At 44.5% G+C, this 26,839-nt stretch overlaps 1 protein-coding gene across 1 annotated transcript in view; it reads left to right on the top strand.

Moving 5' to 3' along the window:
- The window catches only part of C6H10orf90 (chromosome 6 C10orf90 homolog), a 58,192-nt gene that overhangs the window by 29,458 nt on the left and 1,895 nt on the right, over window positions 1-26,839 (top strand). The window contains exons 3-7 of the mRNA XM_069020258.1: window positions 158-1,226; window positions 15,245-15,517; window positions 17,415-17,641; window positions 18,660-18,855; window positions 26,374-26,437. Coding sequence (XP_068876359.1) covers window positions 158-1,226; window positions 15,245-15,517; window positions 17,415-17,641; window positions 18,660-18,855; window positions 26,374-26,437 — 1,829 coding nt within the window. The remainder of the gene's footprint in view (window positions 1-157; window positions 1,227-15,244; window positions 15,518-17,414; window positions 17,642-18,659; window positions 18,856-26,373; window positions 26,438-26,839) is intronic.

Genomic DNA, 26,839 nt, shown 5'->3' with positions numbered 1-26,839 from the left:
AAGAGCATGCATTTTTAAATGACAAAAAAGTTAATATGAATGGAAAGTTTACAAGAGATCTTGAACAAAACTGTCTGCTGAGATAGATGGTGGCTGAGAAACAGTTGCACACAGGATAATGGATTATGGTGATAACTGGGAATCTTTTCATTTGCAGGAATCTCTGCCTTCCCAAAATACAACATTGATTTCACCAGTAATCACTGCACAGATTGATGAGCATAAACCCAAAGGAAACCAGCCCTCTCTGCCTATGCAGGCCCTGATCCCCCAGCCCACAGCTTGTCACACGAAGCCATCTTTGCCCAACCACGGCTCAGCCATTGTTAGCAGAACATTTTTGGTGCTTCCCAGCGGATTAGAGATCCAGGCATCCTTAGAAGACACCATGTCACCATCAGACTCTCCCAGTCCAAACCAGTGTCCAAGCCAGCAGAGAGGCTTTGCCTACATCACTGTCACAGCCAGGCGTGTTCCTGTGGGCTCTGGAGAAGACCAGGCACGTGGCCCTGGGGCTGGGCAAGAGCCCAACACCGTGTCCTCCACATCCAACAAAGTCCCTGCTGCCCTTGGGTGCTGGCCTCCCCCAGCCCACTCAAACCAACCTCCCTTAAAGGTTTCCAAGTCTTGCTCAAAATTAGGTGAAGAGCCCCAAAAGCAGCTTTTTGACCCTGGAATCAAGGAGTACAGGGTGGGTCTTCAAAGCATTGATGGGAGGGAGAAAGTGCCACCTTCATTCATCTCCTGCATCCAGCTCCAGGTGTCTCAGCCATGCCCAAACACCATCTATTACTTAGACAAGTCACTCAATGTGTGCATTGACCAACCTCGAGTGAAATGCCAAAAAATGTACAGATCCACGTTGTCCTTCAGCCTGAAGTGCAGTTTGTCCGGATTAACAGCAGATGGAGTAGATGGCATAGCTAATGGAGAGCCCATGGAGGAGAGAGCTCCAAGGAAACTCCCAGGAGCAAGCAGGGCTCCAGTCAGATCACACCTGGGTGCAGACTTCACGGGAAATAAGGTAATTAAGAAGGAGAACACAAAGGAAGGACATTTGGGTAGTAAATACCCTTTGCAAAGTGTCTTTGCCTCGGGACTTGCAGCATTTGTGGATATTCCCAGAGGACCTCACAACACAGTAGCAACAAAGGAAGAGGATGAGCAGCCTGGCAGCCACCACACTGTGTTTTCTCTCCAAATTCCTAATTCAAGTGCTGAGGCAGGTAAGTCATTTCTAGAAACCTCAGGCTGGTGAAGCAGAGGTCCAGGCTGGAGCAGCCCCACCACAGTGATTTTGTGAGAGCAGATAACAGCAATCCTTGCTTCTGCAGAGGGCACAGGGAGTTAGAGCACAACCCAGAGGTTTCCAGCTCCAGCACTGCCATGAATATTTGCCGTGCTGCTGATGCGTGCTGCTCATCACCTGAGAGAGAAAAATCCCCCTGTGTTTTCTGCATTCAACCTCTTTTTTTAACCATTTATAACAGTATTTTTTTCTATTCTCCCAGCAACCTGCAAGTGCTTATCCCCTGAAAATAATTAGGTTTTTCTTTGAATAAGGGCTGAATTTCAAGGTGTGAAATTAAGAAGGAGATGACTGCACTGAGCTTGGTTTTGTGCTCCTTGCAATTAAAAATGATCTTCTTTTCAGCTTTTATTTAGAAGGCTACAGTAATAAGCCCAGGCTTTTATATCTAATGGAACCAGGTAAAAGGTTTGAAAATCTTGTACACATTTGTTTCCAACCTTTCCAAGCATTTTACAATCATAAAATGCTCTTTGCATTGTTGCTCCTGGGGAAGGGAGAGGGGCTGTGGGGATTGCTCCCTGCCCAGAGTGGTGCAGCTCCTGCTGCACTGGGATTTTCCAGCACACTTGGATAACCACAGCTGAGTTTATTGACTTTCCAGGAAGGGAAGGTGGATGGGAAGATTGTCAGTGAGAGTCTGTTTTTTTACCAAGAGCACAAAGATTAAAACTTGCCCCCTCTGTATCCTGCGACCTTGGGCTACATTTAATTGCAATTACCCTGTTCTTTTATGGCCTTTTTGATCTAAGGGTCAGTGTATGAACATGAGCCACTTCCTAAGGTTCCTTTGTACCTTCATCTTCCCACTGTGCAAGTGGAAGGAAACAGAAAGATGAGAAGCCTCATGCTGCCTCAAGGGCTGGGCAAGGTGCAAACTCCTTGCAGCCACTGCTGCTCTCCCTTTTTCCATGCCTGAAGTCAATGGGATTGTTCCTGCAACTCCAGAGGGCAGGGGCAGAGCCTGAGAGAAAATATTCCTCTATTTTCCTAAGCATAATCCAGCCTGTGTGGTGTTGGAGGGGAGAAGGCACAGTGGGGAGCAGGAGAGGGAAGATGCCAACCAGTGCTAAGGGCTTGGGGGTAGAAATATAAAGGGATGGCACCAGCAAATGAAGCATTTCATTGCACACATTTGAAATATCAGGGAGTATCATTCCATAGGGAGCGTTACGTATTCAAGGCTTTGTTCAACACCATGTAAGGTTTCTCTGTGATAAACCAGGTTTAAAACTGAGCCTTCCCTGGGCTTAGTGATGCCATGGTGGGTGGCATGGAAGAACTACTTTTACTAGAAATAATTAGAAAGTGAATTGGGAGGCTGCTCATGGTTCCATAGTTTTACTGAAAGGAGGAAGCTGGTGAGGTAAGGAGCTGAGAAATACTGGTTTGTGATAAAGGACTTCCAGCATTTGTGTACACTAGACTATAGGTATAAATAAACATGGGAAGTGTTACCTTTTTAACTGCTTCCGCCTTTTGTGTGGGCGATAATGTAGAATGTAAAGATATACATTTCTCTTGCTCAGCCCCTTTGTAACGTATAAGGAGGTGATTATCAGCTTACTACAACTTTCCTGTGTGAAATTTGTATAAACAACCAGAAGAATGCCCCAAAACAACGGCCCTTCCCAGCAGGATCACCCAAGTAATGATCTCTTGCACAGCCATCAACCATTCAATGGGACAAATCATGAGAAACCTGGTAAAAGCATGGGATGTCCATATTGCTCCCTAAAATGAGAGGAAATTGGGGTTATTTTAACCTGGGAGAAATGGAAAAGTGAGTCTTTTTTAGTTCTGGAATGGGTGAAGTGAGGAGAAGTTATTGGTATGAGATTATTAATCGCAGAATTACTTAGGGTGGAAAAGACCTTTAAGATCATCCAGTCCAACCAGCCCCCAGCACTGCCAAGGCCACCACTGACCCATGTCCCCAAGTGCCACATCCAAAGGGCTTTTGAATCCCTCTAGGACTGGACAACCCTTTTGGAGAAGAACTTTTAGGCCATTCTAGATTCCCAGTTATTTTGGATATTTTTTCCCTGCCATTCACTAATTCAAATCTGTTCCCGTTAAGCTTTGCTCTGCTCCATGTTTGTGCAACGAAATGTTTGTGAAATGAAGTGTTTCAAAAGAAGGGAGAACCAGCAAAGAAGGGACAGTGAGCAAGTTTTGACACAGTGTTTGTGCTTTAACACAGTTATCTTACAGATGAGGGAACTGTGGAGAGCACTTTGTCCATTACATTTCTGATGACCCAGAAAGCTGGAGCTTATATTGGTTTGCAGCTGTAGGCAAGAGCTTCCTGCCAGCAGAAATACAAGTGGTAATAACATCACTATGCTAGAAAAAAAAAAAAGAGAAAAATTACTTTCAAGGCTACACTTCTCTGTATGAAATCTGTAAATGCAGTTTCCAGGATGTATAGGTTGCTTTATTAGGATCTGAGTTGGAATGAGCACCCAAATATTTCTCTGCTTTACAGGTGCTGGGGCTGGGTTTGCTGTTTCCTATAGGCCCAGTTGAGTCATGGCCTCTTTGGAGTGTCTTTTTCCTAATCTTTTGTGTGACTTCACTGAAGTAATGATGACTCTACTTACTGTATTACTCATATTATTTCATGTCCAAATTCAACTATTCGAGACTTGGCTTTACAGGGACCTGGATAACTTAATCTAAGGCCCTTCTTTCAGCAGGAGGCTGGGCCAGGTAATCTCCAGAGTTATATATTTCCACCATGTGCCACATATGAAAAGGATACTTTAGGATTATTAATGAAATGTAAATCTTGGGCTCTGCTCATGGATGGGAATTACACTTGGAAATACAAATCTGTGGGACTCAGAGTTCAAAGTCATGGTTCATGCTAGAGCATCCCAAGGATGGAATATGATATTTCCCCACTGTGGACTGTACCTTCTACTTGCTCCACTGCTTTGGGCCTTTACTTCCATTATCTGGCAAGAAATTGGATTGTAAATGCTGGAAAATCCATGTTAAACATGAAGTCAGACTTGAACCGTGGGAGGACAGAGTCGCAGGACAGAACTGTGTTTATTTTTAGTGAGTGGCCAACATTTCCATCCCTTGGGCAGCTGAAGGAACGTCTGAAGGGTCCCACTGGGGGCCACATGACCCACCCACCTCAGAGACACGGCCAAGGGCCAGCCCAGGCCAAGCCCCACAAGGTCCCTGTCGTGGGTGATCGATGTGCATCACCCTGCCTTTGGTCACGGCTTTTAACAAGCTGTCAGAACCTGCTAACGCTGCTTTTCAGGCAATGCTGCAATTTCCTTTCCTGTCTGCAGCTGATGTCTCATAAATACAAGGTAAGTTGGAAATGAAAAGATTAGTCTTGTTTCTGCTGAAGACAGGAACATTTTTAATCTTAATTTCTCACCTACCTTTCATGAAGAATATATTCCCCACGAATATCTAGTTCTCCATCCATCTTTCACTATCTATTACCTACTGGGCTCTAGGCTGAATCATTAAAAAGAAGCAAAGAGAAGAAAATGGGACAATTTTAAATTCTTTTTGACGTCTTGATTAAACAATATAATCACTTTTCTGGGGAAGATTATAAATGCCAACATCTAAATTTATCCATTTAAGCTTAGATAACCGTAAACTTCTTGATGCCTGAGCGCCTTCACACATCTCAGCTATTTTCTAAAGTAAAATATTTCCTGCTCACCTCTACACTTTTGTTCTTCTTTTGTTGTCATACCCAAAGCTCCTGTGCAGAGATTTTAAGGAAGAACAACTGAGGTATAGAGTGAATCCAGTTTGGATGGCGGGTGCTGTGCTGGATCCCACTGCCCTGAGCTGAGATGCAGATGTGCAAGGAGGGTGTGGGAGATGACACAAGGGCATCTCATGAGCATCACACTCCCGTGTAAACCATGCAGAATTAGGGACATCAGGGTTATGAGATAATCATCAGCCACAGTGTGGCCACGCAACCAGGGCAGTGACCGTCCCTGTGCTGGCACTGCTGAGGGACCTCAGATCCTGGGGTCAGTCTTGGACAAGACAGACACTGGGGGGCTGGAGCATGTCCAGGGCAGGGAACGGAGCTGGGAAGGGGCTGGAGGCCCAGGAGCAGCTGAGGGAGCTGGGAAAGGGGCTCAGGCTGGAGCAAAGGAGGCTCAGGGGGGACCTTGTGGCTCTGCACAAGTCCCTGACAGGAGGGGGCAGCCGGGGGGGTCGGGCTCTGCCCCCAGGGAACAGGGACAGGAGGAGAGAAAACAGCCTCAGATTGCACCAGGGGAGGTTTAGGTTGGATATTGGGGCAAATTTCTTCACCAAAAGAGCTCTCCAGCCCTGGCACAGCTGCCCAGGGCAGTGGTGGAGTCCCCATCCCTGGAGGGATTTAAAAGCCCTGTGGATGTGGGACAGGGGGCAGTGGTGGGAAGAGTTGGACTCAGCTTCAAAGGTCTTTTTCAACCCTGACGATTCCGTGGTTCCGTGCTGGAGGCAGCAGTGGAAGCTGGATGAGCCACAGTGGGGTGGCTGTGATGAATGTGCTCAGCAGTGCCTGAGCCCCTGGGAGCTGTCCCGGCTCAGGGGGTGTCCAGGGGGGCACTCCCAGAGTTCCTTTTTCAGAATTCAGGGATGAAATGCTCAGGAGGGGAAGCAAACATTCACAGCAGTGAACAAAACACATCAGAGGCTTGGTAATGTAGCTGCTTATACCTTTTCCCAAAGAGCATGGCAGGTGACTTGAAAGCATAATTTGCTTAATTAAAACAACCCAAGGCAGCGAGTGGGGAAAACTGAGATGGGATCTGGGCTTTGGGAGTGTTAAAAGGCCCCAGATGATTACAGACTTCTGTTTCCTTCTTCAACTTATTTATTAACAAGTGCTGAAGTCAGCAGCACGTTTTTAAGGGGTAAATAACTAGACTTTAATTTGTTTCAAGACCTATTTTAATTTTTTGATGCATGTATGTATGTTCCTACTCATACTGGAGTAAAATCAGAACAGCTGGTGCTGTGGGACTTTGATAAGCTGCTAGCTGCAATGCAAAAATATATTTTTATTTTAAAAGAAGAGCTCCAGGTATTTGAGACATTTGTGTATCAAGAAAGTATTGTGGGTCACCTTTAATGTATAAGCCTGGTAATCAAAATGGGTTAATTAGGAAACCTGAAGGCTGTAAATAATACTTACTTTCATTAACTAAATTGTATTTGAAATGTTACGATGAAGGAATGTGGCCTATCTGGTGCTCTCACCTTATCTTCTGTTTACAGGAAAGTCATCATGCAATAAGCCAAAGTACAATATCTGTGTGTAAATGTAAATACATATATAAAAATATATCTATATCTACATGAACAAGATATAATTAGAGGGAAGCAGTTCCTTACAATATGGAATTTATTGTATAGGATCTTGAGCAGCTCCAGCTGATGCTAATTAACTCTCCACCCTGCAAATGTGTGCAGCAGAACTGGTGGTGAAGACAGGAGAAATATGAAATATGGCACAGGAGATTTTACTTTAGCTTGCACCTGCTAAGCACAAGGAGCCAAATCTTCAGCTGATGTCAACCAATCAAAATCTCTGCCTGCAGAGGAGTGACACTGATTTACACCAGCCAAGAATCTGGCCAGGGACATTACTGACTTGGCATTATGGATGCAGCAGCTGGTGCTGACTTGTTAAGAACAAAGGACCACATGCCAAAAAGCCCATTAAAAGGAGCTCCTTTGATGTTTCACTTCATCTGGGATAAATTTAAAATGGAGGAGGCTGTCAATTTTCCTTAGTCTAGACATTCTGTGTCATTGGGTCCGTGTCACGCTGCAGTGTGACCTTCATGTGCTGCATCGCCAGAAACTGAGCATTCGATGCTTTCAGATGTTGAAAACTCAGTGAGGAATTGGCAATCCTGTTATGGGTGACTCTGGAAGATGCTGCCAGCCTCTGAGACAGACCCCAGCCTGTGGGGGGAAATAGCAGTTGTCTCTCTTTATCTTGAAGTTTTAAATTCATTTTTAGAAGGAAGGAGATGCCTCTTCTTTTCTGGAGGGTCCTTTTTGCATTTTTTAGAGTACCTGCTCTTCAGCTTTGCTCTTTGTCTCAAAGGCCTGCTGTCAGTTTCCCCATCATCTGGTGGGACAAAGGGTGTAGGAGAAGTAAGGTATCAGCATGGAGGGGTATTCCTTAATATTCCATTCCTTTAACCTATTTATTTATTAAGTCAGAAGACAGATGTGGTGACCTCCTGCCCTGTCATACGGAGGCAAGGCCACCCCTACAGATCGTGGGCAGTGATGTCAGCAAGAGGGGAGGGTGATGCTCAGGGCTGTGTGAGCCAAAGCTGCTTTTCACTGACAGTGCTGTGATGTCACAGTGACCCTGCCTGAGATCATTTTCCACTGGAACCAATTGTTCTTTATCAATTCCTCTGTGGCTTAAGGCAACGAGCAGCCAGAGATGGATGAGTTTTCTTGGGGTTTGTTTCTTTGGGGTTTTCCTGTGGGTGGTTTTGTGTGTTTAAGGGCATGATCATAAAATAATTTGACTGGAGTTGAAGTTTCCTTCAGGAAGTGCCATTTGAGGATTAAAGACTCAATTTTCTGTTATGGGATGTAGCAGTGAAGCTGTTGGGCAGAAAGGCCATTGTTTCTCTAGAAGACAGAAGGATGTCTGCCCTGTTAATGATGTTACAGAACACATTTTTATGAGTGGAACCTATAAATTCCATTTTCCCAAAGATGTTCCTGTTGTGTGAAGATCCAAGTTAAAGTTCAGCATGTGAAAGCCGAGAGTTTGATTCTTCCACTGTTTTCCATCTTGGTTAGTTTGGACTCAATGATGTTAAAAGTCTTTTCCAACCTACACTGTTCTATGATCCTGTGATTCTGTGACATTTCTGTCTTGAGCTGTCAGAGCTGGTAAGAATGTGAGACAATTTGAAGTGAAAGACTGGAGGGTGTAAGTCACTCGTTAGCACTCTGGGCAAGCAGCAGGCTGGAATACCAGAATCATTAAAATAATGATTAAAAGAGATGGGCTCTGTGGATTCAGTGACTGCATTATGCCACTGGAGTAAAGGGCCTCATTTTCCCCTAATTCACACTTGGTTTAAACTATGAACGACTCTTGTGCAGTCTGTGAAATGAATACTTGGCTCAGCCTGGCTGTGGTAAATTATCAGAAAGAGCTGAACTAGGTGCCTCAGACATGATGAGAATTCCAAGTGGTCCATGCCTTTCTTACCCTGCAAATCACCATTTAAATGTTCTGAATCATCCTGAACATTTTTTTTTTTTTAAGTCACACTGCATCAGATTACTCCTTGAGTCACTACAATAGCGTCTGATAGCTTCTAGCATGACATCCTGGAAATGCAAACATGGGTTTCTAACTCCGTGGTTTTGGGTTTGTGGCTGTTACAGGGAATGTCTCAAAAGTACAGCAGTAAATTTCAAAGTATTTTTCAATAACTGTTTCCATGGCTCTTAACAATATGAACAGACATCCTCTCACTCTGACGACCAGTTGCCTGGGAGTGTTGGGTTTGTTAAAGACACGGCTCTGGCACAGCATGGCCAAAAAAGCATGACAAGAAAAACTGAAGATTCGAGGCATGAGCCTAAAACCCAAGACTGATTATCTCAAATGAGAAAATAATTACCAGGTACTTGACCAGCCTCCAAATTATGAAAGGTTTAATGAAAAGGAAATACTCTTTCCTTTCATCCTCTCCCAGCTCATAGGAAGGAAAAGGGAAAAATGTTAGTAAAATATACAAACATTGTAGTTGAGCAGCTGGATACGGGGAGCTCACTGGTGCCAGCAGTCACCTCAAATCGTGTGGGTGGGTTATTAGCTGCTCACTAAAATATTCTGCTGCAGTTATACCTTCTCATGATTCTGAGTCTAAGGTGATGTTCTGCAGGTGCCAGGCAGGAACATTTCCTTTTTGCAGAATCACAGGACCATTAAGGTTGGAAAAAGCCCTCCAAGATCACCAAGGCCAACACCACCATGTCAACTGAACCATATCACCAAGTGCCACATTTACTACTCTTTGGAGCACTTCCAGGGATGGTGAGTCCACCTGCAAAGCCTGTTTCTGGGATTAACCACTCTGTCAGTGACGAAATTTTTCCTGCTGCCCAACCTGAACCTGCCCTGGCACAACTGGAGGCTGTTAAATTCAGGGTTTTGCTGGTGCAGCCACTACAAACCCTTCTTCCACCAAAACTCTCCATGGCAGCTGGAGTAGTGGCACATCCTGTGCTGAGCAGCACATGGGTACCCATTCTCTCCCTGGAATAAGTGGTGTTCCCTTGTTTGGCATCAAGGGAGAAGGTCAATTAACTATTTGCAAAGTGCTTTGAGAAAATAAATTGCCCTTCAGCATAGAAAGGCTGATTGTTAGGGGCTGGTGATTAGCTGGGTTTGGGATTGTTTGCTCTGAAGTCAGTGCACTAATTTTGCCCAAAGCCTTCTGTAAACAAGCTGTTTCTTGACAATAAGAAGCTTTTCCTTCTTTGGACTGATTGTAGGTTTGAAGCATAGCAGCTCTTAGGTACACTTTCCATTTTAAATGATTACAACTTTCTACAGTCAAATATTAGCTTTTGACAAAAGAAAGCCTCTTCCTTCTAAGAAATGTGGCCACAGCTGTCAACATGGTTTAAAAAAAGCCCAAAAGAGGTAGCTAGGAAAAAGAGAAGCTTTTTTATTAGAGATATTTTTTTAAATTTAGACTTTTAGTTTGAGGTGTTACTGTTATAGCTGAGATAATTAAGCTTTATCCCCACCAAGCAGGACCATTGGAAGAAGCATTAATACAGGTGCATTGACACATTCATTGGGAGGAACGGGCTGGCTGAGCCTCTCTCTTCAAGGCAGTAAAGTTACCTTGACTTTGGATCTTGACAGTTCTGGGAATGGAGCTGAGGACAGGGCCCAGCCCTGTTTCTCAGGATCCAGCCCCAGGTTTTTATTGAAAGGTGACTCAAGACTTGTTACACATCACATTTTGACCAGGGAGCATGGGCAGAGCTCCATTACCAGGAGTTCAGGTAGTTTCCATGGATGTTAATGCTGAGCAACAGCTGATGCTGCCTCTTGCAAACAAGTCATCTGACAAGCATCAGGAGGCCGTTTGGGACAAAAGCCTCGTTGCTGGTCAGCAGGAATTTTAGCCAAAACATCTGAATTTCATAGCACCCCTGGCCAACTGCAGCTCATTGACTGATTACAAGTGATGCCTTTTCCTCGGCAGCCATCTGAAAAATAAGTTCTCCATCCTATCTTGCATCCCTTGACAAACCCTGGCATAACTAATAATGCTGTCATGGCTCTCAGTGTTTCCACTTCTCTGGGTTACCAGGCTGTTGAGATGATGTGCTCTGTTTGCTCATATCTAAGATTGCGTGGCCCAGCTGTGCCAAGCCTTGATTCATGATAAGGATTGAGCCATCAGTCTTTGTCAGGCAGAGGTTGGAGTCTTGGTTGGGATTATGGATGGCTGCTTGAGGCACATGTGGGTCTGTACAACTGGATCTAAGCCTTGAAGGAGGCAGAAGTTTCTTACATTTAAGGAATGTTAATTTCTGCTCCTCTCTGCTTGGGGTATTGGCAGCATCAGCTCCCAGCACGGAGGTCCGGGAGAGCTCAGCAGCTCAGGATGTGGGGCTTTTATTAAATTAAAATAAACCCCCCAGCAGGTGGTCTGTAATGTAAAGCCTACCTCCAGTGCTGATGTCTGATCTCATTAGGGACACACAGGGAATCAACCCTGACTGTCCCCTCCCCAGCCACCTCTCAGGCTGACTTGGTGGCCGGGCAGGATTTGCAGCCCTGCCTCTGCTAAAATGAACTTTGGCCAGTTTCAAAGAAGCACTTTGTCACAAATCAACAAAAATCCACACTGGAACACTGGGAAGAGTGTTATATGCAAGGATGAAAAGCTGAATTATCCTGCTGTAAAGTGAAATGGGGGGAAAAAAGCAGTAACAATGGAACAGGGGATGTTTGCCTGGATTGTGTGTGTCTCAAGGAAAGGCAAGTTTAACCTGCTGTAATGCAGGGTCACTTCCCGTTAGCAAAACCCCCTGAAGGGAGAGAGGGGGAAATGTAAAAAGATACTTTACAGTAAAACAATATACTTATTTTACTCTGAGATCAAGGATTCTTTTTTATTTTTAAAGGAGCTTTTGAAAACCTACCCCTGGTTTTACAGAATATTTTTAACTCCTCCAATATCGTATGGTTTTCACTAAGTCATTATTTAAAAATGGAGCTGTTGTCATCTTTCTTGCACAGGGCGAGAATGACTCTTCTCCAGATGTAATTATGACTTTGTTCCTTAAATTTTCTCTTACAAGCAGCTGAACTTTTACAACTACAATCTATACTGGCTGAATTTTATTAATGGAGTCATTCTGCTCTCTGTTTCTTTGAGCTTTGCTCTCCCATATCTCCCAAAGCATTACACTTACATGTCTTTGTTCATTAGTTTTAAAGCCTTTCCTCGGCTGGGATAATAGAAAAAACATCTATTTCTGGTCATCCAGTTGCAATTCTGGCTATTCTCAGTGGGACATATATATTTCAAGTTGGGTTGGTGGGGATTTAGATATACAATTCCAGATAGTCTTAATGAGAGTAACAGTCCTAATTCCCCACTCAGAATATTAAAAATTGGTCCAGGGTGTACAGAGTGAAATGCTGTGATCTTACCTTTAAGTACCTTCGCCTTGTTCTTTTTTTTTTTTTTTTTTATTCCTAAATATCATTTGCATCTGCGTTCGTTCGTTAAAGTAATTGAGAGCTGCTTTGAGGATGAGGGAGTTGATTTTTGGAGCCCCTGTCTGGGTTGCTTTGCTGTGTTTTTCCGGGGATTGGCTGCACCTGGGTGCACCTTTGGAACAGAAAGGTTAATTCAAGAGGGAGCTGGAAGAAAGAGTTTAGCAAATTGACTCTGTTATTATTCTGATTGCCTTCAGTGTTAGACAAGAACAAGACGCACCTTTTTTATTGCCTTAATTAACTACCACCAAAAAAAAATCCCCACCATACTGTGAATCTAATAAGGATTAAGATTTAGTTAGAATATTAGAACCAGACCCACAAGGAAGATACCTTTCATGCAGGAAGGACATGTTGATTTTGTTCCTGAACTTCATCAGGAATGGTGGGGTTTTTTTAATTCTTTCTCAAGGCAACCTTTTATCATAAAATGCTAAGAAGCATCCATCCCCTGTGCTAATTTTAGGCCCCATTCTTAGTTTTGTTCATGCACTCCTTTTCCTTCTCTCCTAATCCACATCTTCACAGGGATCCCCCAGACCTTGTGGGGAGGATGTCACTGGTGGCTTTTCTTTTAGCAGGGAAGTGGTGCAGACAGAAGGGAAGGTTTTCTCCATTTGCACAATGTGTAAGAAATTTCCTGGAGCTTAATTGTCCATTCTTGAAGGTTCCTGTACTTACACGTGGAAGCCAATATCCATGGATAGCTAGTCTGGTAGTTAGGAGTAAATGGAGTGTGAATACTCCAGGCAGCTCTTCTTTCTTGTGCTCAGATCAATATTCTGAGTTAGGGAGGAGAGATGTGACTTGGAGTCTTCTCCTTCCCTCCCTCTGGTCTCCACTGTTTTACCCTTCTCCCTTACAGCCCATTTGGACCCCCCTGGTGATTCCTGCTGATTTTGGGGGGGCCCAGCAGCAGCAAATGGTCTCTTCTGGGGATGCAGCCACGGTTTGAGCAGTTTGACAGTGAAGCTGTTTGGCTTCTCAACACACATTTGCTGCACAGACCATTTCTTGATATGAAGGCAAATTATCTCCCACTGTGCTGCTGCCATGGATGAGTAGAAACTCTTTTCTCCTTTCTTCTTTCTTCTCTTCTCTGTTTACTGCTGGCCAGTAAACTATTTTAATTTAAAAGGTGATTTAATGAGATGATCTGTTTTCCATTCAAGTTCTTCCTTGTGGCTTAGCTCCCCTCCCTTCCCCCCCCCCCCTCTATCCATCTGATTTCTTGGCTGCCTGAGTGAAAGGACTTCCTCCCCTGCTGCTCTGCAGTTACTCAGTGCTACCTGCTGCTTTCTTCATCTTCTCCTACCCCACTGCTTGTTCCTACCTCCTCCCACCCTTTGAGTCCATGACCCCATTAATCTGCCCCAGTGTTTTTCCCCCTCTCTGTGCCATCAAACATTTTTGTGTGACTGCAGGAATTGGATCAGTCAGGGAATGAAGGAACAGGTCCCTGGATATGCATGAGCTCTGAGAGGATGCACAGAATTGAGTCTGTCCATTTTCTTGAGAGCATTTGCATCAAAATTATTTCCATCTGAGAAAAGAGCTTGGTTGTGACAAAAGATAAGGGAAATATTTGCAATGTATGAAAAGCAAGGAGAAAAATAAGTTCTGTCAGAGAGCAGGAGAGCTTGGATGCTACCCCAGAGTCTGGGAACTCTGTGTGCACCTCCCAGCTTTGACCAGATTTTCTGTAAGGCTGTGAAATTACTTTGGATGGGTTCATCTCAATGAATTTAATTAAAAACGAGGGTTGTTTGTGCTGATCTTCAGGGATCCCTCACTTAGCGGGAGCTGACTCCTTCTCACTGGATGGGCAGTTACAGAAAGGAGATTCAGCTGTTATGGTTGGAGTCGATGATGTCAGAGGGCTTTGCCAACCTAAACAATTCTGTGATTCTGTGCTCCAAACTCTGATCTACAGGGAAAGAGAAAACCAGTAAATGCTGTATCTTAATGCCTCGGATTTCCTCAGAAATACTGGATAGTCAAAAAGAGACATGAGCCAGTCAGGTCACTAAAATGCATAAGAGATGATAATTTTGTGGAAAAGAGTATTTCTTATCTCTTGTGGGTAGATTAAGGATTGGGACAGTGAACTGAAAACTTCTCACATGGCAAGATCTGATTTTAGTGAGTGACTTTGAGATAAGGAAGTGTCAAACACAGAATCGTAGAAACACAGAATCATTTAGGTTGGAAAAACCCTTCAAGATCATCAAGTCCAACCATCACCCAGCACTGCCAAGTCCATCACTGACCCATGTCCCCAAATGCCACATCCACAAATTCTTTAAATCCCTGCAGTGCCATCTCACCCTTTGTCATGGATTGGCTCAAAGGAGAAAAACATTTCTAATCTTCACTCTGTTCTCAACCAAGACATGGGAAAGAAGTGCTTAGAGAGGGGCAGCTGGGAATAAGCAGAAAAAGGAATTGTGTTATATCTGCTTTTAAAAAAGGAAACAAGCAAAATGAAGGAACCTCTACAAGGGTCCGGAGGGCCAGGACACAGGGAATGGCTTCCCTCTGCCAGAGGGCAGGGATGGATGGGAGATTGGGAAGGAATTGTTCCCTGGGAGGGTGGGCAGGCCCTGGCACAGGGTGCCCAGAGCAGCTGGGGCTGCCCCTGGATCCCTGGCAGTGCCCAAGGCCAGGCTGGACATTGGGGCTTGGAGCAACCTGGAATAGTGGAAGGCAGGTGAAGTGAGATGGTCTTTAAGATTCCTTCCAACCCAAACCATTCCATGATTCTAGGATTTAAAATTGTTTAAACCTCATCAAAATCATAGTTATGGATTCACCAGTGACTGTGATGAAAACCAAGTTCTAACAAGTTTTGGGATCAGGATTTTAACCCCTCTTCAGTGGAGTGGTTGCCTCAGAAGCATCTCCCATCCCCAATATTTCCAGTGCCCCATTCTGGCTCTGTGCAAAGTCACAGCAGGAAGCACCACCCAAAAGGTCCAACTTGTTCAACGCTTTGCCATGAAATTGTTTTGATGAGAAGGATGTTGCTCAACACCTACAACTGCAGGATCCTTCCACGCCAATAAAAATTATGTGGACGAGAGGACTGAGGGGGGAAAAAAAATATTCCCATGTTATAGGACTTGGAGTTGTTTTTCTGTTTTTCACAGGAACACCAATGCTGCTGGGAAGCAGGAAGAGGAACAGCACAACAGCCCCTGGTTCTCTTCCAGATGCAGCCTCCAGAGAAGCCATTGCTGCTGCTACTGATGGCTCATCCAACAGGGCAGTTCCCTCCAAAGACACCTCCAAATCCAAAGAGATCCAAGCACAGGGTGTCCTGAAACCAAAAATGCCTGTCTCCGACAGTGTATGCAACAGAAAAGCGTCATCAAGAATCCTCCGGGAAGAAAATGTTCACAGGCAAAAGCAGCTCCTAAAAAGTAAGGTACAAATCCTACTGTGGTTGTCAGGAATATGGTTTCAATAATAAGATGAGGTCAGTCTCAAAGAAAAAAAGTGAAATAATGGAAAGTCAGGCCATTTTTGTCCAGCTTTAAGTGCTGAGCGTTGAGTCATCTGGTGAGAGATCAATCAGCTAATCTGACTGTATACATTGCTATGGTTAATAGAAAACAAGATTTAAATTTCAAAGATAGGCTTAGATTCCCAAGAAAATCTTGAAAAAGCATTAAAATTGCAAAGTCAAGCAGCCCCAGACGGATCAAGTAACACCAGAACTGAGGTTATTTTTACAGCCTTGTTCTGATACCTTTTTTTCTCTCCCACAACTTTTTCTTTCTTTGACACAACAACCTGAACTATGATTATCTACAAGGTTTCAGTGTGTAAAACATAATTTCTTTGGGTTCAGCAGTGTCTGGGATGTCTTACTTCCAACATTTATTCTCACAGCTAAAATGCAGGTGACACCAGCAGCTGTATTCATGCACCAGGTATTTTTGCAGAAGATGACTGAAATTAATTTGGGTTTAGTATGAATATGTCTGTGAGAAGTTTATTCCTTAAAAATGCTCTCATGGTCAATAGAACCTTTTTTTCTTACAGCTGTTTTTTCTGAAGAGAATTTTTTTGTAGAAAGGTAGGCAAAACTTTGTCATCATTGAGCATAAAGCTACTGAATGTCATACATTTCAAAGCCTAAATGCTGTTTTCAGTGCCTGAAGTTAAATCATGGCATTCCCCTAACTGGAAGTGACTTTGTTTTACAAAAGTGAAGCATCCACTGAGATCTGGCAAAGCCCAACTTAATCCACACCTCTGTAAACCTGGCTTAGGGAGGAATTTAATTTCATGTTCACAGGTTTCAAGGTTTATTCCGAAATGTTGGTGAGAACAGTGTTAGGGAGGAAATACAATTCAGGCTTTTATAAGGCAAATGTACCCTACACAGATCTTTTTAATATGTTTTTAAGTACAATATAATATGTACAATATGTCATAAAGAGGAAAATATTTTAAGTTTATTGTAACCAAAAATTGAAATAAAACAGTAACGGGCTTTATTCCCAGATATTCAGTTCTAGAAATCAAATTATTTGGCAAGGAAGGAGCACTCCAGTGTGACTTTTCAAAACAGTTCATATGGAAGTTCCTTTGTTATTTTGGATTCGTTCTGTCCTCTGAATGAGAATCTTGTCAGCTCTGATTTTTGAGCACACAGCCTCTTTTGGTCCTAATTTGTGCAGGGAGTATCAGTCAGTGAGCATTAAAACTTAATTATAAGTCTAGAAAATAATCTCTTTCTCTCAATGTGAATTGACAGCTTTCATAATAATACCCTAGAATGCACAATAACCTTTTGTTGATTATTTTTTTCATGGAGTCTTTCCACTGGCTAATGGATATATAGGAATGACAGAAAGCAAACTGGATTATAAACAAAGGGGAAAAAAAACGGTGATGCTGATGAAAGTCTCAGTGTGGTCAAAGGGAAATGATTTGTGGTTAAAGCCCGTAACAATCTGGTATTTTCTGCAATAAATGGGAATGAACTCCAACTGCAGGTCACAGCAGGATATCCCTGGCTTTCTGTGGGGCAACTTTTGGGAAAGGAGCACCAGCAAAGAGAGCTGAGTGCCCAGGAGGTTTAATTGTGATTGTGCTTCCATGTGAGGGCTGGATAATGCGAGAGGCGCCCTGGGTGTCACAGGGCAGCGAGGAGCACCCACCATTAGATCTGATCTCCTCTGCCTAATGAGGCCTGTTAATAACAGCCTGGCTTTCTTATTTCAGGAACTGCCCTCTCTGTCTAATGAGGTGGAGAACCCAATAAAAAATTAGCCATGCACTCCTAACGAACTTTTAAATCTCTCCAAGGTGATTATGAATTCCGTGGTTCGAGGGACAGAACAAAGGAGCTCAAGGCACAGGACGAGTGGGAGCGAGGCAGGAGGGTGCCACTGTCCATGGTGCCACTGTCCAGGGTGTCACTGTCCAGGGTGACACTGTCCAGGGCTCGCTCTCCAGGTGTGACTTGGGAAAAAAACCTGCTCACCTGGCCAGGATCCAGCTCCCAGCTGGAGAAAACACCATGGACACTGAGGGTAAAGCATAATTTTTTTTTCCTTTTTCCCTTTTTTCCTGCATATTTTTACTTTTTTTTCCCTTTTCTCTCTTTTTTCCCCCATGGATGGTGTTTGCTTCCTGGGAACTGACTGAGGACCTAAGTTCACATTCCCTCGATTTTTTCTCCTTTCCAGTGAAGTTTTGGCAGTTTGTATCCTCTGCCAAGACTTGCTTGGTTGTCTGGTTGTCCAGGCTCCCCGTTTGGAGCCACAGCTGCTGCTCCTGTGGGGGAACTAATCAGGAGTTTGGGGATTTACAAATTCCCAGTTCCCCAAATGTCTGGCACTTCCAGCACCAGCTGTAGGTGTGGACATGGCCCAGGTTGGTACCAGGCTCCAGCAGCAGATGGACTTTCCTGCCTTTTCCTCCAGCACATGTTGCAGACCCATCTCTGCTCCTGTCTTCTGTCCTAAGACATTCCTAAACGTTGAAGCAGCCTTTGACTGGGAAGTGTTTTCTTTCTGGATCAGCCATGGAGGGATCTGACAATCTAAATAAACAAGAAAGTTTGTGAACTGTTGGTGACGAGTTGCTTCGGTGATGGGGTGAGAAAAGGAAGTGGGCAAAACATCAAGAACTTGAATTTGGATGCAAAAATATGTAATTCAAAACATAGATATGTATAAACCTTATAGGACAAGGGGGAATGGCTTCTCACTGCCACAGGACAGGGTTGGATGGGATATTGGGCAGGAATTGTTCCCTGGGAGGGTGGGCAGGCCCTGGCACAGGGTGCCCAGAGCAGCTGGGGCTGCCCCTGGATCCCTGGCAGTGCCCAAGGCCAGGCTGGACATTGGGGCTGGGAGCAGCCTGGGACAGTGGGAGGTGTCCCTGCCCATGGCAGGGGTGGGATGAGATGATTTGAAGGTCCTTTCCAACCCAAACCCCAAATCATTTTCATCACTTTAATAATCTCTTCCTGAGCTCCGCCCTATGCCCATCACACTTTTTCCTTTGAATTACATGAGAATAAAGCAGTGTCTCTGTTCCCTTTAGGAAGCCCTGGAAATCCACAACCCTCAGTTCATCTCTCGCTCCCAGAAGAGGCTGAAGAGGCTGGAGCACATGGTGCAGCTGAGGAGGGCCCAGCAGAGGGAGGCTCCTCCCAGCACCCCCGCAGCGCTCGTTCGCAAGCTCTCCACATCCACTGCCAGCAGAAAGAAGCACTTCACCATCCCCGACCCTCTCAGTGGTGAGTTGTGACCAGCAGCAGGTCTGTGGCTGCCTTTGAAATCCTGTGTGGAATTGCCATATCAAATTTGGGAAGAGACACAGGAGCGGCTGTTCCTGGCTCATCCTCCAGCATCTGTCCAGATGCTGCTGGCAGGAAATCCCAGCAGCTCAGAGATGGGTTAGTGAGGATGAGGAGCTTTCTGTGCTCTGTGGCAGCTGGGAGAGACCTCCTTGGGCACTTCTTGTCACTGCCACATGCAGTCGTGTTCTTCAGGATGGTGCAGGTGCTGCTGGCTGTGGGGGTGATGGCAATAAATGGAATTCATGCTCTCCCAGCTCACAGAATGACCAGTTTGGGGACAGAGGTGACAGCAGGGAGGCAGCTGGGATCTGGGATAGGAGCCCCAGCTTCAGGTGTGGCCTTGCCACTTGCCTCAGAAATCCCAGGGCTGGGAAAGAGCTCTGGTCTGCCCAGCCCTGCTAAATCAAGGCATCCAAACTGTGATTTCCTAATTGAAGCTGATTAGGTTGTGACAAACAGCCTCAACCCCCAGTGAGGGACCCCCTTCTCTCCCTCACAGCCCATACCACACCTCTGTAAATGTTATCTAAGCACAAGATGTTAAACAAATTGCTTTTCTTTTTCTTTTCTTTTTTCTTTTTTTTTTTAATTGCCATCTGGATGTTAATTAATTCAGTTGACTAAAGAACAAAGATTTATTTGATTGATTGGCATTCCTCTTTACATCTTGGTTTTAAATCAGTGCCTGCTTGAAGATACATTATTCTACTGAAAAGCAATTTAATTGAAAAGATTAAACAATCTAGAAAAGACACCTGGAGGATGCAGGTGTGGGAATATTTGATGTCCTCAACCCTGGGAAACTCAAAGAGGTTTTTGGCTCCCTGGGGAATGACGATGGGTGCAGGAGAGGTGGGTGCAGCCCCATTTCAGGGTTCTTGGAGATGCCTGGAGAATTCTACCTTCCAGTAGTGGTGTGACAGGGTCTGTCCTACATCAGAGACCTACTGGGTTTTTATAGTGAGAGCTAAATAAACACAAGGAAACACAGCACAAAGCATGAATTCTATCTTAAAGCTCAATAGAATCAATTCACCATTTCAATTATCCAATTTAATTTACCTGGAATCAGATCTCTCAGGGCTGTGCAGTGTGAGGACTCATGAGCTCTGCCAGCAGCAGTGGCACAGACCAGGAGTTTGTCATCTGTCTCAGAGGAAGTGGCAAAAATCTCCCCCTTTTTTCTGCTCATCTTTGAAAGTCTCCCAAACCACTCTGCAAATACTTCAGGAAAAGAAAAAAAATGAAAGACTAAACCTATTTCTCCTGAAATTATAATGAAATTTTAATCTTTCTGCTTGTTTAATGAGTAATAAAATCGTAATATTGAAATATATTCATTAATTATTGAAGTTAATGACTATTTCCATCTTTTGGTAGTTGGTCATTAAAGGTAAATTTGTCTAAAGAGAATCTTTGGTTTCTGTAACTCACCTGCCTTTGTGTAGCCACATGTGGTTTTCTGTTTGTGAGATGTTAATATCTTTATAATGACAGGAGTGTCCCATGTCTGTTATTTAAGCAGAACTGGAGTTAACACTGGAAATCCAGGATGCCTGGATAAAGCACAGCTCCATAGGCTGCAGTACAGAGGGCTCTGTAGGACTGTGCTGAGCTTGCTCTGAGTCCTGGCAGTTGATATTTTAGGGTTTGTGGGGGTGGATGCTGCTGTGCAGCAGGATTGGTATCATCTGTGAGACCCAGAGTGGGGGATTTTTTTTTCCTCACCCAGGGCACTGGATGTCTCTGTGCTTCTGATGTCTCTGCTGATGACATCAATTAATTGCTGATGGATCCATTTATAGGGAATCTCCCAGCAAATCTCTTAGCAGAGAAAGGATGCTCCATCCCCAGAAAGCCTTGGCACAGGCAAAGTCTTCATGGAATGGTTTGGGTGGGAAGAGACCTTAAAGATAATTTCATTCCACCCCCTGCTGTGGGTAAGGACACCTTCCACTATCCCAGGTTGCCCAAGCCCCATCCAGCCTGGCCTTGGACATTTCCAGGGATCCAGGGGCAGCCTCAGCTTCTCCATTCTCTTAAGAAATCTCTGCCAAATGCAGAGATTCCCTCCCACAGCTTTCCTGCTCTCAGGAGTTAGGCTGCTCCTTCACAGCAACACCCCCTGGAACAGCACTGGAAGTTGGAGGGTAAAAGGATGACCTGGGAACGTGCTTAAGCATTCAGGCTTGTATTGATGGCACCTCTGGGTTCCAGGCTGTCACCTTGTGGCTGTTTGTCGATCATTTCCTTCCTTTCTCATTTTTTTTTTTTTCTTCTCTTTCCTGATGTCTTAGGATTTGTGGAGGTGAATCTTTATGGCTCTGGGGTTCACAGGGCTCATTGCCAGCACACCCTCACACATTTTCCAAAGGGCTTTTTCCCAGGAGCAGGTTGGTTGATGGGTTTAATTTCCACTGACCCTGCCAGAGTGACCCTGAGGATAGATCAGAGCCCAGGGCTGGGCAGCTGGAGCAGGTCATGAAGCACACTTAGCTCAAGCACTGACTGTAACAGCAGTTATCCAACTAATTTTCCACCTCAAGAGGACATTCCCTGACCAGTTCCCTGTGTGCCCACACAGGAGGGTGGCCCAGGGTGGGGAGAGGTGGGTGCCTGCTTTTATTCAGGTGGAAATGGGGCCTAAACTGCAGCCAGAAGTGTTTTGTTGAGTTTGCTGCACTTATCTCTCTCTGAAATAAGCTTGGTACATGTGCTTCTCTCTGGTCTTGCAGCTTTTATTCCAATAAAAGAATTTACACCCAGAGCAAAGACCTGCAGATATTTTTCTCTCTCCCAGAGAGATTATTCTAGCAGCCTAAAACATCTTTATTGATAATATGAAATTATTGACTAGCAGGGTTTCCCCATGTTTTGACAGCGTTGTTACAACCTTAGTTCCTTGTAAGAGAAAGAAATAATTGGCATTCAACATCATTTCCATATAAATACCAACATCTGTGCAGTTCCCATTTACCTTCCCGTGCTCAAAACCCCGAGTTGTTTACCAGTTTTTAATTGTCCTTCACGAGTGGGGTTTTACGAAGCACTGAAAGTAATCTCAGGAAAATGAAAATGTTTATCCTGCACGAGATTTTATCATCACAAGAGCTCTTTGAAGGCAGAGAACCTGCAACTCTCAGGCAGCCTTTGTGCTGTGTAATGGGTACTGCTAAATTTTGAGAGTGCTAATTAGCCCAAGATAGACAACTCTGCTGTTGACTGTGTCGAACAAATTAGAGATCCCACTGTGACGAACTGAATAGAAACAATGTTCAAATAACTGCATTTAAATCTCCAAAACCCGTAATGTAATTACTGCAGTGACAGGACTACCAGCTGTTTATAGGCCTTTAAATCTGCATAATGAACAGCCCTGTGATCTTGGTGTGCACCGGCACTTTTGGAGGTTTTACACAATTCCTCAGGCACATTTGGGGTTTTTTTCCCTACCTTCCCTTTTCCTGCCCTTTGAGGGGGTGGTGGTTCAGTGGAATTGGCCATATAAGTTGAAGGTTTTCCTTCAACCCCACAGTGGGGCTGCTGAGTTCCTCTGGATTTGCATCCAAACCCTCTTGTCTTTAGTAATATCTTGGAAACAATTTATATCTCTTCAGTCGTGCATCTAAACCTTCCCCAAAAGTTTTTTTTTGGAACTGCAGGAGCCTGGAGGGTGAGGATTGCTGTTTGCTTGGGTTTTCCAGGGGTGGGTTTCTCCCCTGTGCCAGGGAGGTTTTTATTTGGACTGAGGGAGGAGAAAGTGGCAATCAGAGGATTTGCAATAATCCTGCAGCCACTCAGGTGTATTCTTGTGGTCTTCACACTGGTGCTCAGCTGTGCCTTGATTTGGGTCCTTTTCCAGGTCCCTTTTCCCCATTAAAACTTTTAATAGTGCCACCCATTCTTTTGGTCTTTCTGGCTGGCAGCTCTGAATAAAGCCTAAGCTGCAGTCAGGTAATGGAATTAGGGAGAGGAATGACCTGTTCTGAAGATATTATTAAACCCATATTAACTCTGCCCCACCTTCCTCAATAACTGCTATTTTTGGGGGAAAAAAATGCTTTTTAAGATTATATGCTCTAATGAAATGAGAAAGATTTAGAAAAGCCAGGTGAGATGCTCATTTTTAATTTTTTTTATCAAATCCATGAATATATAAGTATCATTTGGATAGAGAGGACTGAAATCTCCAACATCATCCCCAAAATTAATTCCATATGAAAATGTTTTCATAAACCTCTCAACATTACTGCTTTTTAGAGATATTAGTGCTGTTTTCCATAAAGACTGAAATATTGAGGAGGGGCAGAAGGCCCAGTAGTAGCAGGAGAGACCTGAACAGCTGGAAAACCTGGGAGCCACCTTCCTGTGGGTGCTCTTGGGGCAAGGAGCACTTGTGAGCTTCAGGATTTCTGTGGGGTGAGCAGGAGCCCAGGCAGCCTTACCCTCAGCTTATTGGATTATTGCATTTTGTATAAATAATACCAAACCCTCATGTCCTGACTGCAGCTGAAGCAATTCAGTGCAGGAAGTCACTGACAGAGGATGTGCAAAGTCTGGGCAGTGCCCCTGGGTACAGGCACTGCTTTACATTCCCTGGATGAATTCCCAGGAAAATCCTATGGGCACGCCGAGCTCAACATCACTTCCACATCTACCTTAGATTCAAGGCTAATTTATTTTTTTAGGGGACTGTTGATTTAAAAACCCCCAGTGTTTAAAAATATGTTCTGTGTCCTAGGATTTCTCTGGGCAAATGGGTTTTTGGTGAATTATTTTTTTCAGTTCACTAAAAAAGCAGATAAATTAGAGAACTACTACCAGCAGTGCTTTGCTTTTCACACACCCTCAAAGGCACATTTTAGCTCCTACCAAACTTTGAGAATTCACATTCATGTTAGAAGAAAACGTGTCTATATTCTCTATATTTTGATGAATTTTGTCACCGTTTTTCTCTTCTAAGTGCTCCAGTGATTTAGTGGTAAATAGGAAGTCAGGGGCTGCTTCCAGCACAATCATTTTATCTGTTCTCTGTCTAAATATTTACTGACTTCCCAAGCAGGAGAGTTACTCATCCTCTTGGAGGTGCAGTTTAGCATTAATTACAATATATTACAAGGACGACCCATTTACATTCATTTACAGCTTGCTGAGGTGGAGATGTGAGACCACTTGTAAATGCCAGAAACTCAGGAGTTTCACAAGGTTTCAACAAAACACCAACGAGGTGATTCAGTCCTCTCTGTCTCAGCCTTTCTTTAGCTGTGGTGCATCCCTGGAAATGCTGAAGGTCTGCTCTGAACTCCCTTCTTTTCCCTCAGTCACAACGGTTGTCTCCAAAAGTCCTCCAAGGCTATGAAATCTGATAAGGAGCTTTGATAAGGAACTGCCAAAACACAATTTAGAAGCCTATCAGCTTGGGGAATTGTCCACCTCGTGGCCCATTTGATCTTTGCTTGGTAGGAAAGAGCTTTAATTCAGGTCTCCCCGATGATCTTGGCAGGTTGTCACAGCTGCTCTTCCCCTTTGAAATGCACTTTCTTCTCAGTGCGAGGATTAACAACTATCTAAACGCACACATGACTTTTATTTTCTCATTTCTGCCCCTTTTTTATTTACTTCTCATTTAACTTTTGAATCCTAATCCTACAATCCATCAAGGATTAGCCTTATTTCTGCTTGATGTTTGCATGTGAGTTTTCTTCTCGTAAATAGCAAGCTGGGAGATGCTGCAGGAATGTTTAGCCATGAGAATTAACCTCGTGGCTCCACGCTGCTTCACAAAGGGCATTTTTAGAACCGAGGTGGATTTATTATTTTCTTGAAGGATTCTCCCCAGAGTCTCTTTTGAATCCATCCCTTCAAAGCCCTGCACAGCCACGTATCTTGTTCCAGGCAGAACCACGGCAAGGATGGGTCTGATGCCCTTCTGTGTCAGCAGGAGAGGTTTATTCTGGAGCAACAGCACCTGCACAGCTCCCAGCCTCTGTGCTGCTTCCCAGAAATTTAAAACAGAGGCCACCCTGTCTTAGGGACTTGTAGGAAAAACACAGATTAGTTTATCATGCTGTATGTGGGATAGGAACTGGGTCTGCAAATCCCTGGATGGGTTTTTCCTGCTCTGGTGGCTACACAAAGAGGTCTGGAATGTAAAAGTGTCATCATGCCCCATCCCTGGAAGTGTTCAAAGCCAGGTTGGACAGGGCTTGGAGCAACCTGGGACAGTGGAAGGTGTCCCTGGGTCACAGGCAATCTGCTCCCTGCACTTTCAGGGTTATTTGGATAGCAGCAGCATCCAAGTGTTTATTCCTTTTAAGTGAATCAACATGTAAATGAGTATTAGAACTAATAAATAAAAGACAAATGATGTTTTCCTAGCAAATTGTGCATGTGGCTTGTGTGTACTGAAGATTTAGCAAGGATGATTAAGTGTAGACAACTGCTGAATGGGGGAAAGTCAGTCCTGAGGCAGAGGAGGCTTCAGAGCCTCTCTCCTTTCTCAATTTGAGCTTTGGAAACCACACCCGTTCAGAACTGAAACTGCTGCAGAGCTCCCTTTGATTTTTTATTGGAGGGATGGCTGAGAGACTTGGGATTGTTCAGCCTCAGAGCCCCTTCCAAGGCCTAGATGGGCTCCAATGGGAGAGGGACTTGGGTCAAGGGGTGGAGGACACAGGGAATGGCTTCCCACTGCCAGAGGGCAGGGCTGGATGGGATCTTGGGCAGGAATTGTTCCCTGGGAGGGTGGGCAGGCCCTGGCACAGGGTGCCCAGAGCAGCTGGGGCTGCCCCTGGATCCCTGGCAGTGCCCAAGGCCAGGCTGGACACTGGGGCTTGGAGCAGCCTGGGACAGTGGGAGGTGTCCTTGGCATGGCAGGGCTGGCACTGGATGAGCTTTAAGGTCCCTCCCACCCAAACCATTCTGGGATTCCATGAATTTTACAGAGAGATACAACAGTGATCTCATTTATTTCCTGGCTTCCCACCTTGTACAAACACCCTCCCTTCCCATTCAGGACCCATTTTTGCAAGGAAGGTGTTAAAATCACCTGTTCCTGAGAACCACCAACTGCTCAGATCAGTAATTATTTTCTTGCATCTCGGGAAATTCTGATTGGAATTATCACAGACCTCTTCATACTTGACCAGGAAGGAGTAATGTCATTTTCCTTTTTCTAAAGCTCAGAGAATTATCCACAGCCCTGCAAAACAGGTGTAAATTGAGTCAGAAATTACCGTACCAGGGCAGGTTCCTGACACACCAAGGAGGCAGACAGGGTGCAACTGCCTGCAGGAACCTGTGAGGAGGATTTGGAGAGATTGGGAGGTTTGGATCTGGCCTTAAGCTTTCATAACTTTAACCAGAAATGGTAAATCACGGCTCCATGGAAGATGACATTTGAGATTTCAGTAAAAGCAGATCCCTCCAGTACTAACTTTATTTTCTCTCTGCCAGACAACCTCTTCAAACCAAAGGAAAGAGTCATTCCTGAGAAGGAGATGCACATGAGATCTAAAAGGTACAAATCCCTCTGGTTTAGAGTTTGTTCTGCTGTATCACCTTAGATTTGGACAGCCCTGCCCTTCGAGCAGCCCTTTTCCAGCAGGTTCTGACAGCATGGGGCACCCATGGCATGGAAACCAAATCCTCAGCAGCTACCTCATGTTGAACTCCCAAAAATGGAAGCAGTGAGGTCACTCAGGATTTTTTTTCCTCCTGATTATGGCACAGAGGATGGGAATGACAGCAAATTATGAGGAATGTGGTGTCTGAGCTTTAACTGCACTGCACTTCATGCAAGGGAAGCTGCAAAAGCCACCGTGAGGAATTCATCCCTGTTTTGAGATGTGTCCCATTCCTCTTCTCCAAAATGCAATCCCCAGCCAAAACAGGGTGCTTCAAGAACTTGCAATTGCAAAAG

Source organism: Aphelocoma coerulescens, chromosome 6 (genome assembly GCF_041296385.1).
Source record: "Aphelocoma coerulescens isolate FSJ_1873_10779 chromosome 6, UR_Acoe_1.0, whole genome shotgun sequence".
NCBI lineage: Eukaryota > Metazoa > Chordata > Aves > Passeriformes > Corvidae > Aphelocoma > Aphelocoma coerulescens.
This window is presented reverse-complemented; position numbering and strand designations above follow the sequence as displayed.